At 40.9% G+C, this 14,742-nt stretch overlaps 1 protein-coding gene across 1 annotated transcript; it reads left to right on the top strand.

The window, feature by feature from the left end:
• The first annotated feature begins 402 nt into the window (after positions 1 to 402).
• pcyox1l (prenylcysteine oxidase 1 like) lies at positions 403 to 11,036 on the top strand. Its single transcript, XM_080509221.1, has 7 exons — positions 403 to 688; positions 1,877 to 2,083; positions 3,285 to 3,459; positions 4,104 to 4,315; positions 4,623 to 4,763; positions 6,484 to 6,895; positions 8,441 to 11,036. Exons 1-7 carry the CDS (start codon positions 580 to 582, stop codon positions 8,688 to 8,690), a joined length of 1,506 nt encoding a protein of 501 aa, XP_080365347.1. The 5' UTR covers positions 403 to 579; the 3' UTR covers positions 8,691 to 11,036.
• Positions 11,037 to 14,742: the final 3,706 nt, after the last annotated feature.

Below are 14,742 nucleotides of genomic sequence, written 5' to 3'. Positions count from 1 at the left end.
GTCTTTGGTGAAGCTGGTATCCCCTCAATGTTTAGTGTAACCTGAAATTTAAGTGAAGAGGCCAAATTAATTCTGTTCTGTGAAAATACATGATAGAAATCCGTTTAAATACTTGATATAGTTTCAAGTTGTACAGGTGAAGTCATCTGGAAACTACGTGAGAAAAGCATACGATTATTACTACTATTATTATTACCCTTATTGAATTTTCAAACGATAAAATACAAGTCATAATTTTAAATGTAATCACTCATATTTTTATTCTTGTATGGCACGTGAATCCCGAGGAGACGTCATCTGGTCAGGCGGTTCTGATTGGTGGAGACCAGCCCGTCTCACAGGTCACGTGATATTGCCGGACACGTCTGACAAGAGCTGGTAATCAATGGATTGACCCGCATCGCCATCATCGTTATTGTTTTTATCTATTTTTTATGCAGCCTCTCCGACCTGATCAATGACATAACGGTTTTAAAATAGTCTATTCCGTGTAAATGTCTATTTATGGCGGAAAGACTCGTCTCATTTTAACGTAACGGCCGCCTCTTCCTCCACATCTCTGCTCCATCCGTCTCCGCCATGGCCGGGTGTCTGTTCCCACTTTTCGCCGTCGTGTTGGCGTGCCAGGCGGCCGTCGGAGACCCGGAGAGACCCGCTCATGTAGACGGAGCTCCGCCTTCGAAGATAGGCAAGCAGCGCGACGAAGTACCGTGGCTAATGCTAACCCGCAGTGTGTCCCTGAACGCCGCGTGAATATAATACAACGAGGTCTTATTCGGAAACGATTCATTGCTGATGCTTCAATGACATTGGACAAACATGTACTATTATGATCTTTTATAGCATTGTCCACAAATCATGATATTTTATGAGCTTATTTTAATAACCCAATAGCGTTGACTCGAATAATGTGGGGTTGCTGTAAAGTAGATCACAAAGTATAGTGGTGTAAAGGCGTGCCAAGGTGGTAAGAGTACTCAAAATCTGTACCCACTTAGTCGAAATAAGCGTATTTATTCCCTTCAAATATGTCAGTGAGAGGTTTAAATACACCCACCCTCTTTCCCACAGTCACAATATACAAATTAAAGAAGCCCAGACATCAACTTAAGATGCTCCCGTACTAACTTATCCATCTTGTTAACCGCGCTATCCAGTTCAGGCATAAAGCCGATTCAAACTGACTATGACTAAAAGTTACACACATGACAGGTTGCCAGTCCACCACAAGGCAAACGCAGAAACAGATCGTCACACTCACTTTCACACCTAGAGGAAATTTACAGTTATAAATGCATGTTTATTAGATTGTGGATAGAATGGTGGGAGGAAAACCCACATGTGCACTGTGAAAACATGCAAACTCTGCAAAAGGCTTTTGGAGGATGATCATAGGAATAACTTAAATGAATTATATGAGGGATCTTCAATTTCATTGAAGATTAATATATATTAAAAAAAAAAAGTAGAACCATCCAGGCCTGCTCTCTGTTGGACTAATAAAGAAATATCTTATCTAATCTAATCTACATCATAATTGGTGTTCATTTTGCTCCATGAGCATTTACACCTCTATATCCATGTGTTCAAACACTTTGTGATCGTACCATTATCACTCCAGTTTCGTGTTAATGATGGGTGATAATTGGATCCAACATATAAAATCCAAAATAAACGCACATTACAGACGACAAAGACACACAAAAGAGTGACAAATTAATTATAGATGGATCCAAAATAGCGTAAATCAATGCAGAATGAACTCAGGCGAGAATCACCTTATGTTCAAAGCAGTTAATATAAAAATTCAAGTGCCTCTATCCACGCTGGTCAAACACTTTCACTTCCAAATTCTGTCTGCCTGTCTGTGCTCCAGCGGTGGTCGGGGCCGGGATAGGAGGCAGTGCCACGGCTCATTTCCTGCGGCAACACTTTGGCCCCGAGGTCCAGGTGGATGTGTTTGAGAAGGGTGAAGTCGGAGGCCGTCTTGCTACTGTGACCGTCAACCACAATGACTATGAGTCTGGAGGCTCCATCATTCACTCCCTCAACCTTCACATGCAGGAGTTTGTCAAACAGCTGGGTGGGTATATGCACAGACGCGCACAATACACAAAGACTTGAGCGGCTCGGAGATCATTTTATTAATTGTTTCAATTGACGTAAATGTTGTTATTTATTGTATGTGCGGATCTTCAAGAGCATGGGTAATTGTAGAGAGCTGCAGGTGCTACAGGGCTAGAAAGTTGTTGAAGCGAAGCTAAGACCTGAGGTTCATATCAGGCAGCAGGTGTTTGGTTTCAAGTACAACAGGGGAACTTTTTGCTTGGAGAATGAAGTACACAGAGGATCCGAAGGAGCTGCACTGTGTCTTTGTCGACAGTAACTGTGGCACTGTATAAGGAGGTCAGGGGTGTCCCACAACAGCACGAGAACAGTGAATGTAATGAGGCGAGTAATCAGGGTAACAAATGAGTCAACACTAAAGGTAGGGTTACATCATCAGTCAACTGTGAGCCCTTTCGTGTTTGCCATAGTGGTTCAAAAGATTAAGTGAGGATCTGGAGAGATGGAAGTCTGCAATGGAGGAGAGTGGTATGAAGTAAAGAAGGAAGAATGTGCGTGTGTAAATAAGAGCGTGGGAGGCAGAAACTTGAAGATAAAATGAGTAGAGGTGGTGAATGTGGATGAGGTCAGTACCTGAGATTAACCCTCCAGAGCAAAGACCGAGGTGAAAAGAGTGCAGGCAGGATGGATTTGGTGTCTGGGCTGCTGTGTGAACAAAAGTACAGCAGCGAGAGTGAAAAGAATGATTTATGAGACACTGGGGCTGCTATGATGCATAGTTTGGGGACAGTGGCACCGTCTGACAAAGAGAGGAGGCTGAGCTGGAGGTGGCAGAAAAGAAGATGCTGAGATTTCTAATTGCAGGGATCAGGATGTGCAGGATTAAAAGTGAACAGAACAGAAGGACACCTAAGGTTGGGCAGAGTGAACATATTGGACAAAGGATGTTTGCCTGGCAAGAGGAGAAAAGGAAGACCTCAGCGAAGAGTCATGGATGCAGTGAGGGAGGACCTGGAACTGGTTGGTGTAACAGCAGAGGAGACAGAGAGCGGGGTGAAATGGAGACAAATGATCCCCTGAAGGGTGCAGCCAAAATATACAAATGAAGTATAAATAAATTTTTATTAAAGAGAAGATATTGCAAAGTGTACAAAATAATAAATCTCTTTCTTGTGTGCCTGTCTTTCCTTGCATTGTCCCGTCTTCACCCCCTCGAGGTTTGAAGTACCGCCGCAGCGTGGCGGGAAAGACGGCAGTTTTTAATGGCGAAGAGGTGATTCTGGAGGAGACAGACTGGTATCTGCTGGACTTGTTCCGGCTGTGGTGGCGCTACGGCATCAGCTTCATACGCCTGCAGATGTGGGTGGAAGAAATCATGGAGAAGTTCATGAGGTAAGCCAGAAATATTGATGCCTTGTTTTAAGTTTTTTTTCTTTTTTAAATTACTACTTAACTTTCTAAGAATAACAAGACAAAACTTTTTCTTGTTTGCTTCTTCACAAGGTGTTGCGCAGATGACAAACAGGGTGAACGTGCTGCCTTTTAGCTTTGCAGTCAGTGGGTGGAGCCTATTTTGAGCCATTTGTGTTTTTTCATCAGCAGCCTAATGACTGCAAAACCTTTGACTCATTGAGGGGCATACAGAGCATGAATTCTGAATATATATAGACAACCATCTGCCTGGGATGGGGAAAAAAACCCACTGTCATGTCATTTCAGCTCTATAACAACAAAAAAATACATTATGTGAATGTGTTGTGATGACTATTTTTTAGGTTTATTTCTCAAAATATAAAAGTGAAAATGTAATATTTGTTTTCTTTGACCTGCTTCCCCTCTCAGTACATGTTAGCATACATTAACTTTGTTTTCTATTTCTTGGATCTAGCAAATATTATTTTCTAGACTAAACTTAAACTTCACCTCTTTAGTCTGGCAGTTTTGCGTACATTTGTTTAATCGGTTTTGTGCATTTATTAATCAGTCCACAGATAGAATAAATGATGCTTTGGTGTGTTTGTCCCTGTACAATAAAGGATCTATAAGTACCAGGCCCACGGCTACGCCTTCAGCTCGGTGGAGGAACTCCTGGACTCTCTCGGTGGCAGCGGCTTCATCAACATGACGCGCAGGCCACTCTCTGATTCGCTGCTGGAGCTGGGCGTGTCCCAGCGCTTCATCGACGAAGTCATCGCGCCCGTTATGAGGATCAACTACGGGCAGAACGTTAGCATCCCAGCCTTTGTAGGTCAGCTGAGTGTGACGAAATAAGCAGCATAGAAGAGTGAACTGGAGGGGTAAAGGAAGGTTTAGGGCCAGGTATGAGTTTAAACATTTACTCTGCTGTGGATGTAGGTCAAGAGAGAGAGAAGAGGAAGGAAAAATACCGGGATGGGAGGAGGTGTGAGGAGAGAATAGAAAAGAAGAAAGTGAGGTGTAGGGAGGGGGTGGCCTACGGGAGCAAGAGCACAGGAAAATGTGTGGGAAGCTGATAATTGGTTTATAGCACTTGGTACTGTCTGTTAGGTGTGTGTATTTCTGTATGTGTGTTTTAGGTGCCGTGTCTTTAGCTGGTGCCCAGAACAACCTGTGGGCGGTTGAAGGAGGCAACAAGCTGGTGTGTTCTGGACTGCTGAAGATGGCCAATGCAAACCTCCTGCAGGCGCAAGTCGACTCCATCTCCCCCCTCCGCTCAGGTGCACCACCCCGACGTCTTCTGAATCATGTTGCGCAACTAATTGCTTTCACGAGGATACTTTTTCTTTAACCTATAAAGCCCTGAAAAAACAGTTACACCAATGATGGATTTGTATGATTTCTTGTAGTATCTACAGGTTTGTGACTTTGACACTGGATGTGAACTTCACCTTTTCACAGGTGTATTTTTTTTATGTTAACAGTGCATTTATCACTAGTCTTAAAAACCAACACGCTGTCAGAAATTGTCCACAGGGAAACTCCGAAGCAGCTTGTTAGTCAAGTTCTACTGCAGGATCTCAAAGAGAGCATGACAATTGCCTGTGATTTGACTATACTGCATGTATGTACAGTATGCATGCATGTATCTATGAGCTTTTGGATTCTCTCTTTATCCCCAAACTGTTTTTGATTCTGGATTTCCTCTCATTGAGAGCTTACTCTCATGTGGAGACTTCCTTTTCAACAGGAAAGGCCCGTCAGCCTGCCAGCATGTCCTGTAGTTTGACACAAGCCTCACCATCACGTGGTGAAACCTTTTCAAAATGGAGTCTTCAAAACATTATAAATCCTGACTTTCACCCTACTCTAAGAGTAATTTGCCTCCCTGCTTAACATCGTGGACAATTGTAATCTGAAAATCTTACATTTTCATGTATGTGCACAAGGAAACATTCTAAAGCATCGTAAGTTCCTTATACGTTTGGGCTAATGTTATAAAGCCAGCCTGGCGCTTAAACATTCAGGTATAACATTAAAATCCAGATCTACAAAAAAAGGGCGACAACTTGTCAGCAAAGTTCAAATTTTTCCTCTGCCATCAACATCAACAACCCTCTTGAATTTGAGCTGATCTCCACCTCCTGACATTGTGACCACACTCTGAGCTCAGCTTTGTTGCCAGCTGCCATCCGACCTCTCAAATCCGCTTTCATACCCTGTCTGACACCAAGCAAACATATGCAGGGTGTCAGCTTTCTTCTTTCACTTAATTAAACAGCTGGCAGGTGTCACGCAGCCGCAGGATCAATATGAGTCTGCAAGTTAAGAGGATCTGTGTTTACATATGTGATGCCTCAGCTATGCTTACATTAGTAATTCAGCAGAGATCATCGTCACATTTTTATATTTGCCAACGCTCCCTGTATAATGTCTTCTGAAAGATGTCGCGGAATGTGTTACATCACTTCGGAAAAAATCCAAGCAGTTCGCAGATCAATGGCTTATAAATACAAACCAAACCTACCAAACTGTACTTAACAAAGATGATGTAGGTTATAATGCAATCTCATTTTGTGCACAGCTGTGCAGAGTTTCTTTACTGTTACATTTATTGAAAAACATCTCAGTAAACCAAAACAAAGGCTGTCTTTCATGAAAAATTCACAAAACGGCATATGAGCAGGAGTATTTCAAGAGAACTGGGTATATTGAGGGAGTCATTTATTCTTTATTGGCTTTTTTTTGCACATTCATTGAAAGAAGCTGAAGGATTTGTGTAACTTTTCCATTTACGACAGTAGCATTTTGTTTTAAGATTATCTGTAATCTTCTTCTCCCAATCCAAATTTAATACAGCTTTTTATTAAGTAAATTGATGTTTATCTGTTCAGGATGTCAATAGTGGTTGTGATATCTGTTGGCATACTGCTGTAGAGCGATTTGTACCAGAGCCGCGTGGGACGGTGTTGACGTTGGTGTTGTGTGTTTGGGCCACAGGGGAGGCACTTCAGTACCAGCTCACCTTCACCTCAGCAGAAGGAACAGGATCCGAGCTGTACGACATCGTGATCTTGGCCACGCCGCTCCAGGCCAGCATCAGCTCTGAAGTCCATTTTCAAGGCTTCACGCCTCCCTTCGACCAGCTGCCAGGCGACTATCACAGCACTGTGGCAACCATTGTTCACGGCTACCTCAACACCTCCTTCTTTGGTTTCCCGGACCCCCGCCTCTTCCCATTCGCCAGCGTCCTGACAACTGAGACGCCTGATCTGTTCTTCAACAGCGTGGCCAGCGTTTGTCCTGTCAACATCTCGGCAGGTTTCCGACGCAAGCAGCCGCAAGAGGCCGGAGTATACAAGGTTTTCTCACCACAGCCGCTTGACAAGTCTCAGCTCAAATCACTGTTCAGGTAAGCGGACGACTTCATGATAAAGTAATCATTATCACTAACTGTCATTTTCATTGCAGAAGAGTTTGTGACTTCACCAGTTGGTTAGAAGGTCTCTCTCCAATCTCTCCAAAACTCAAATAACTATTTGATAGGACCAATATTCCTTATCAGAAATCTGTATTCATCACTTCTATTCTACAAAGTCAGGAAAAGCCCAAAGTAGACATAGTACAATGCTTATTATCTAGAATAGGTATCTATTTATATCTAGAAACTTTTAGACTGTATATGACATTTAGCATGTCATTTGAGCAGGTGGAGCCGTGTTCAGGAAAAGTAAAGATCCTCAATTCTCAATAATATTCCTCAATGTCATCTGTTGTTTGCTTCAAGTTCTTGGAACTTGCAGGGGGCTCTGATCGGTGTGCTTCCATTTTCAAAGCATTTTCACAGCAGTTGGATTATTGTTATTGATGGCTTGGATCAGATGTGAGCTGTGTCTGAGAGGCCTCCATTTGGTCCCCATTTGTGGATTCCTGACATTTTGCTCTTGTTGCTGGCAGCATCTAAGTAAAGCAGTTCCATTATATTGTCATAGATATGGAGCTGTGCAGCTCTCTCTGGGGATGGGGGTTGGGGGTGGGGGCAAAACAACAAAAATAAAAGCATAAAATGATCAAACATCACAGACTCAAAATGCAAACGGAAGCACAGAAAGTGCAGCACATATTAGGCCCATTTATCATCCGTTCATCATCTTTGCTGCGTCATCCGCTTGATGTTGCAGTCCTGGCAGAATTCAAGTCACTTTGTGGCCGACCAACAGTTCTAACCTCTGCAGTGCATCCGGGGTCGACCCGGACATGCCCGGCACACCTCGAACCGGAGGCAACGGGGTAGCATATTCCACAGGCATATATCAGTTCTGTGTTGCCATGAGGTTAGATACCATCTGAGTTTAGTTTAGGGGTGCAAGCTGCAGTGCAGTCTCGCAGAAAGTTATAAATAGCATTTCTTCATGATACACTGACTTCTCCTCCACAGTCCAAAATTATCCCCTTCATTTACAAACACTGATTTCAGGAAGCATCACTGATCTTTAGGCTCTGCTCTCGTGGCTTTCACTTAACTTAAGGAGACCAAAAAAAAAACTACCATGAACATTCTATGCCCCTGGGCATTTTATTAACTCTGTTGAAGAACTTGAGTAATTACAGAATGTATTGATATTTAAACTGGACCCAAATGATGTCCTAATGTTCTTATGTAAGCCTGTATTTCTGATTGCTCTTTAATATCGTACCAGTGTGCCTCTTGGCAAAGCTCCCTTGCAATGAGGTTTTATCTGAACGGCCTTCCCACCAGAATAAAGAGTGAATTGAATAAATCGATGTGAATAATGGATGAATAACACAGCTGATCTGGGAGAGCCTGCTTTTAGTGTTTATTGCTCATACAGTCCCTTTTCTGTTACAACTTGTTTTCCGGTTGCTGGACACACTTAGCAAATGAAAAAGATGACAAACTTGATTGACCACGATGTGACTTGCGCTATAATTCCAGGTCGTACTACTCTGTGCAAGTCACAGAGTGGCAGGCCTACCCTCACTATGGCAGCAGCCAGGGGCTGCCACCTGTGGAGCTACACCCCAATCTCTACTACCTCAATGGCATCGAGTGGGCCGGCAGCGCCATGGAGATGAGCTCAGTGGCCGCCAAGAACATCGCCCTGCTGGCCTACCACCGCTGGAACCGGCAGACGGACATGGTGGACCAGAAAGATCTGATGCACAGGATCAAAACGGAGCTATGACCTGCTGAGCAGAAGGTCAACACGTTGGCACATCAGAGCTTCAGTGGAAGAAAACCGACGCGTGCAAACATCCAAATTTGTAACTCCCCGTGGATTTTGTCCACTTTGAATCAGAAAATAACTGTAATGGCGTTTCACTTGCGAGCGATCATTGGTGTCCAAACATCTGGCCAGCCAGCTGAATTCAACACAGGGTCTGGTCTAGTCAGATTAATGACACTGTAAAAGGTGAAATTCACAAAGAAAACATCACATTTATCTTTTCAATAAAAGTCACTGCTGTTTTTCATATATTTGCTGGGAATCACACAGTTTTAATAGAAGGGAACGTTAGAGGCCAGTTATACAAGTGAACGCCATCTTACTGCTCGCCAAGTAGCTTTAAGCAACAAAGCCATATTTAGGAGCTGAAAAAAATGTGAAAATCTTAGACTTCAAAATACAGTGATTTATAGGAAATGGCTTTTGGACATTTGAACTAAAAAAAGTATGACAACCCTGATCCAGAAAATGCATCATTCAAAGGCTGGTTTTATCTTGCTGATAGTTTTCTTTTGTGTCCTCAGTGCCAGATAAATGAGACATGCTGCAGTTTTAGTTGAAGTTTTATTGCCAAAACGAATTGGTGATTTACGTCCAGAAATTCTGCTGCAGGAACATCCAAGGAAAACACGAGATGGTAGACCACTGAGAAAGAAAATGGCCTTTTTTTTTAAGTTTCTAAAACTGCAGTTGGAGTGGTGGTACAGCTTTTGATACAAGTACAAGTTTAAGATCACTGGTACTGCTCTGTAAATGCATAATTCAAACAAGCTAAGGAAACAAAATAAAGGTGCAATTACTTCTTTGTCACCTTCAGAAACATCAGCACGCACTCCGCCATCGATCAAACTGTAGGACTTTGGTGTTGCCATCTGGAAACGTAAGAACTATTATTGGACCTGCTGTTGGCCACCAGGGCGATCTCATCAAAATGATCTCAATAGGATTTTTTTTTTTTTCCCCGGCAAATTAAAGAATTAATATTTTGGTGACTCATGGTAGTCACCACTGGTGCTCTGCTCTATTGCCTCTTTCATCAGACGATTTCATTATCTCTCCTTCCTGCTGCTTTTGTTGCATAATCCAGCGGAAAGAATTTTTTTTTTTTCAGGGAACAAAGCCAAACAGCTTTTTTTCACACTGGACTGAATGAAAACAAAGGCTGGCTCTGCTGCTGCTGTTGCTGCTGCTGCTGCTGCTGCTGCTGCTGCTGGTGACGACACTTTGTTTCTTGCTTTCTCTCCAGCCATATAATGCTGTTCTAATCCTGATAGCCGAGTCCAAAACTTCACAAAACCTGGTTTATACCTCCAAACGACAGACTGGTCTTAACCGAAAACTGAAAAAGAAACATTTTACCTAATCTAAACACCAAAACACAAGTCTATATGAAGTCCAAGAGAAAATCAGCCTAAATCTGGACTAAGCTATAGAAAATTAATATAAAGCAATTTCTTCTCAGAATGGTAGGAGGTAAAAACATGGCGTGACACTGGAAAACCACTGATGTCTCTCATCTTAAGACTTTCAACAAATGTTTTAACTTTTTTTTTTTTTTTTGTCTTTTTATAGCTGTGCTTTTAGAATTGCTGTTGACCTCTAAAAACGTGACTCTAAAGGGCTTCACTTGATTGTTAATGTGATTGCATCATAAAAATCCCTTTAATCTGATGTATTGCCTGTGGTGATGGCGTCCAATATGACGGTGGTTGATCTGGTCACCTGATGGCGTGAACACTCTTTTGTGAAGTTTTCAATGAGCCGCAGCTTCTGTATGTATACATCACCGAGGTATCTGCACAAGTACAGTTACCGATGACGTGCTGGAAAACAAACAAGCTCCTTTCACTGTAACATATTACTGTAACCACTTTTTAATAACTATCAGCTGTATTTTGCTGCAGTTTGCTCAGTTGTCATGAAGCTAAATGTATTTTTCTGTGACAATGATCTAATGTGGTGAAAAATCTTTAGAAAAGCATTGAACAAAGTTGAGATTTCTGGCACAATTTTAATCCACTTTCAATTAACCTGTTGAACTCTGAGTTTTGATTATTCTCTGCTGATAGTCATTTAAAGTAAAAAAAAAACGCAACATGATTTAGATCTCAAGCGAAGCTCTAAATAAGTCATCTCGGTGAATCTGTATTTACACATTGAACTATGTATTATTTATTTTTTATTCCGGTTTTTGAATTTCTTAACCTTTTTCTTGCCTGCTACAGGGACTACACAAAAAAACTTGCTAAAAAACCCAAAACAAACTGTGATGTGGTGCAGTTCCTTGTAGTCACTTTAGTGTTTTTTTTTCTCTTCTGTACACATGAATAAAATCTGAAGATGCATAACTTTGTCTCAATTAAAAGATAGTCTCATCTCAAGATTGTTTAGGCCTTTAGGTTACAAAGTGTGATGCATGGATGCCTTGTTTCTTGGAATCGGGACCAATTTATTTTGTGAAGAAAAGGATACTGGAATGGGGTTCCAAGAAACTTGAAGACCGACGAACCCATTCACAATCCCCACGCTGCTGTAATGTAAAGTATAATCAGTCCATCTGTGTCTTCCCGAAAACCACAAAGCTGGAAAAAGAACCCAGAAAGGAAATTAAAGTGTCCTGAGACTCAAGCATATGATTCAACCCACTGTAACACAGGCCACATGTAATGCTTTTATTTTATTATCTTGATCATGTGTGGTTGATGAGGAAATGGTGAGAAGGTAAATGTGTTGAATGATGCACTGCTGTGATGACCAAAATTTTGAACATGTGCTCCACAAAGTGGATTTTCAATCTGTTGTAACACATTTGAATTACTTATCTGGATCACTGTGGCATCAGTTGTACAACGAGAAAGGAGCTGCTGTCTCTCGACTGTGTGCCTTTCATGGCACTGAAGTTGTTGTGTACTAAAAAGGTAAGTGGAGGTTTTGTCAAAGGGTCAGAGTTCGCAACAATGTCCTCAGTGAAAAACACATGGTTCTCTTCTACCATCTTGCTACAAATGCTCAGAAGGAACTGATTGACCCGTGATGGGTCTTTCTTAATGTCTCTACAATTAGCTGTGACCAATCAGCTGCTGAGATTGTTTGCAGAACTACCTAAAGGAATTAGAAAAAAATAAGACTAAATGCACCATATTCCACATTCCTGTAGGAATATCTTTGAATAATTTCACATGTGCTGACTGATGAATTCTATTTTCATATTAATATTGTAATTATGTTACCATCTAAATGTATTAAGATGGATTGATGTGTGGCCACAAACTATTGTAGTGACTCTCATACCATTGATAGATGGTGTGCAGAAATACATTTGTGTATTTAGGCAAGAAACCAGATGATACAATTTTAAGTGTCTAGCACTACAGGTGTATAATGGGAACAATGAGTGATTGAAAATAATTACTTGTTAGTGTCTGCCTGCTGCAAGTTGGAGGATGTTGATTACTGTAAAAGTGCCCCCTGTATCTTGTGATGTTTACAATGGCTCTTTAGCCTGAAACAAATCATCTTTCATTCCCCTGTAATACCGAAACTGAAATATGGCTCATGTTTCCACTTCTCTCTCTTTCTCTCTTTGGCTCAAAGTATGAAGTGGGGTCACAGTTTATCCTCCAGAATCTTTGTTCACGTGGTTTCATTGTGTCCCTGAAGTCAGACTTCACTAGTATGCATAACACATGCAGTTTCCATTTCCAGTGAAACACGGTGGGCAGGGACTGCCTGGAACAGCTGCTTATCGCCCTTCTGAGGATTTGTTTTAGTCTGAGAAACCTACACTGTTAGTTATTTGATCTGAATCAGACACTTTATTGCCTTCTGTTTGTATTGTTCCCACTTTAAACTGACATTCTTGAGCCTGTGTGAGTGCGCAAAAGTTGTTTTGTTTAACCATTACTTTTATGTTCCATAAAAATTTAGTTTGGCCATGATGGTTTGATTATTCCTGTTTTCCTCACGTAACACACATGTACAGTGTTTTATCGCACACAGATACGAACAGTCCTTCAGATAGTTATTCTAATAATACTACTGAGCTCAAACTGAAACACAGGAAAAAAGAACTGATTTGACTGTGGTGATATTTTGCTTTCTTTAATTTGTTATATGATGATGATTCATGTAGTAGTATTTATTTTATAATCATGAAACAGATATTATCATTTGTCACGTTTTTTTAAACCACGCCTGTTGCTTTTTCCACCACAGAAGAGAAAAACGCTTCTTGTTCAGAGTCACAAATCCTCATTTCAAGCATCTTCTCATCCTTTTCATCTCAGAGAAATTGGACACATTGTTGTGTCAAAATCCTTTAAGACCATGGGCTGTTTCCAGAAGAAAACCATGGCTGTTTATTTGCAGAGGGTTTAAAACACTGTTGACATGGTGTGGTGGTTACAAGTCCCATGTGGCACACGCCTTAGGTCACTTTAACCTTGGCTCCCAAATCCCTTCGCGGTTCGGTTTTAACCAAACCGATCACATCTTTAGTTGTTTGATTTGTCTTTTTAAAATGTTTCATTTCATGTTTCATCAATGTTTCAAAATTGTAATATACAATTTTCAGTGTAAATTACACCATCATCACCATCTAGTGAACAAGATTGCACTCCAATAACTTTTTCTTTTTACATTGTTTGTTACCCAGACAACACATTGTGCAGGTCCATAAGGCCCAACAGATGCAAAATGTTGGACAGTAACAACCATGTTTGCCCGCTAACATTCCGCTGCTTTTGTTTATTTGGCCCGTTTGCAATCTGTAATGTTGAATTGGAAATGTGTGAAATGAGCACTTTCAAAACAAGAGCAAACAACAGCACAAAAAACACATTGTTTTCATATAATGAAGGAAACACGTTTCAACTGAAAGCACCTTTCACACACAAGGGCGACTAAATGCTTGAAAAATAATGAACCAAATTGAAGGTGAAATTAAATTTACAAGCTGAGCCGCTACAAAGAATATGATATCGGAAGATGCATTAAGCACAAAATAACTCCCCCAAAATGGAATGCAATCAAATTTCAAATTCATTGAGAATTCAGTGACTTGCAAGGCAACACGTTTGTGAAAATTACCCAAAGTTGAATATGAGAAACTGCATTGCAGCATAAATATTTTACGATGCACAGCAGAAAGTCATTTAAACAACAAACACCTACAGGCTTTCCAGGAGATCATTATAAGAAAGAAATTCACAAGATGAAATCTTTGTGGGCTATTGGTGACTGAAATGTAAGACTTCTATTACTTACGGACCATTGTTTTTTATTAAAAACACTCCGGAGATGCGTTATGAGATTTAGAAAAAAAAGTGTGTCTTCTGGGTTCCAACTGGACAAAACACAACAACAAAATAGCCACAAAGAAAGAAAAAAAAGAGATTAAAAAGAGATTTAATATAGTCATTAAAGAGATGGAATATACTCACTGAATGTTGAACAGAAATGGGAACAGGAAGGAAACTTGGTACTGATTGCAGAAGATTGGGGAGAGTTATGTGGAATACAATGGAAAACGTCAAATTCAAGACTATGGAGAGAGTTTTACTGGAAAAGCCTCATTAGATTTTTTTATAACACTAGGGAAAATAAACATTACACCAACTCATGCATGTTGGAGACAGTGCGGTGGGCCAAGAGGCAAATCATTTCCACATATTCTTGTCCTGTACAGTATTGTTCCCTTTTTGGCAGAAGGTTTATAAAATTATTTAGCGCATATTTATGACAGACATTCCATTTGAGTTTGTTTCTCTGTGTCTCGGGGCCCTGCTACCTGATAACTTCTCCTGTAAGTATAAATATCTATTTCAGATACTTGGTGCAGCCGGAAAGAATTACATTTGTCACAAGACCGCAACAAAATGTGTTCTTGAAAAGATGGGAAAGATGGATCAGGTATGTTAAACCAGTGAGGCCATCTTTTGTATAACGTTAAAGAGTATGGTTCCTTTTTCAGTTTCTTGACAGGTTTACTTCATGCTCAAAGTTTTTCTTT

This window comes from Blennius ocellaris (assembly GCF_963422515.1).
Source record: "Blennius ocellaris genome assembly, chromosome: 14".
Classification (NCBI taxonomy): Eukaryota; Metazoa; Chordata; class Actinopteri; order Blenniiformes; family Blenniidae; genus Blennius; species Blennius ocellaris.
The sequence above is the reverse complement of the archived record's forward strand: the minus strand, read 5'-3'. Positions and strand labels throughout refer to the sequence as shown.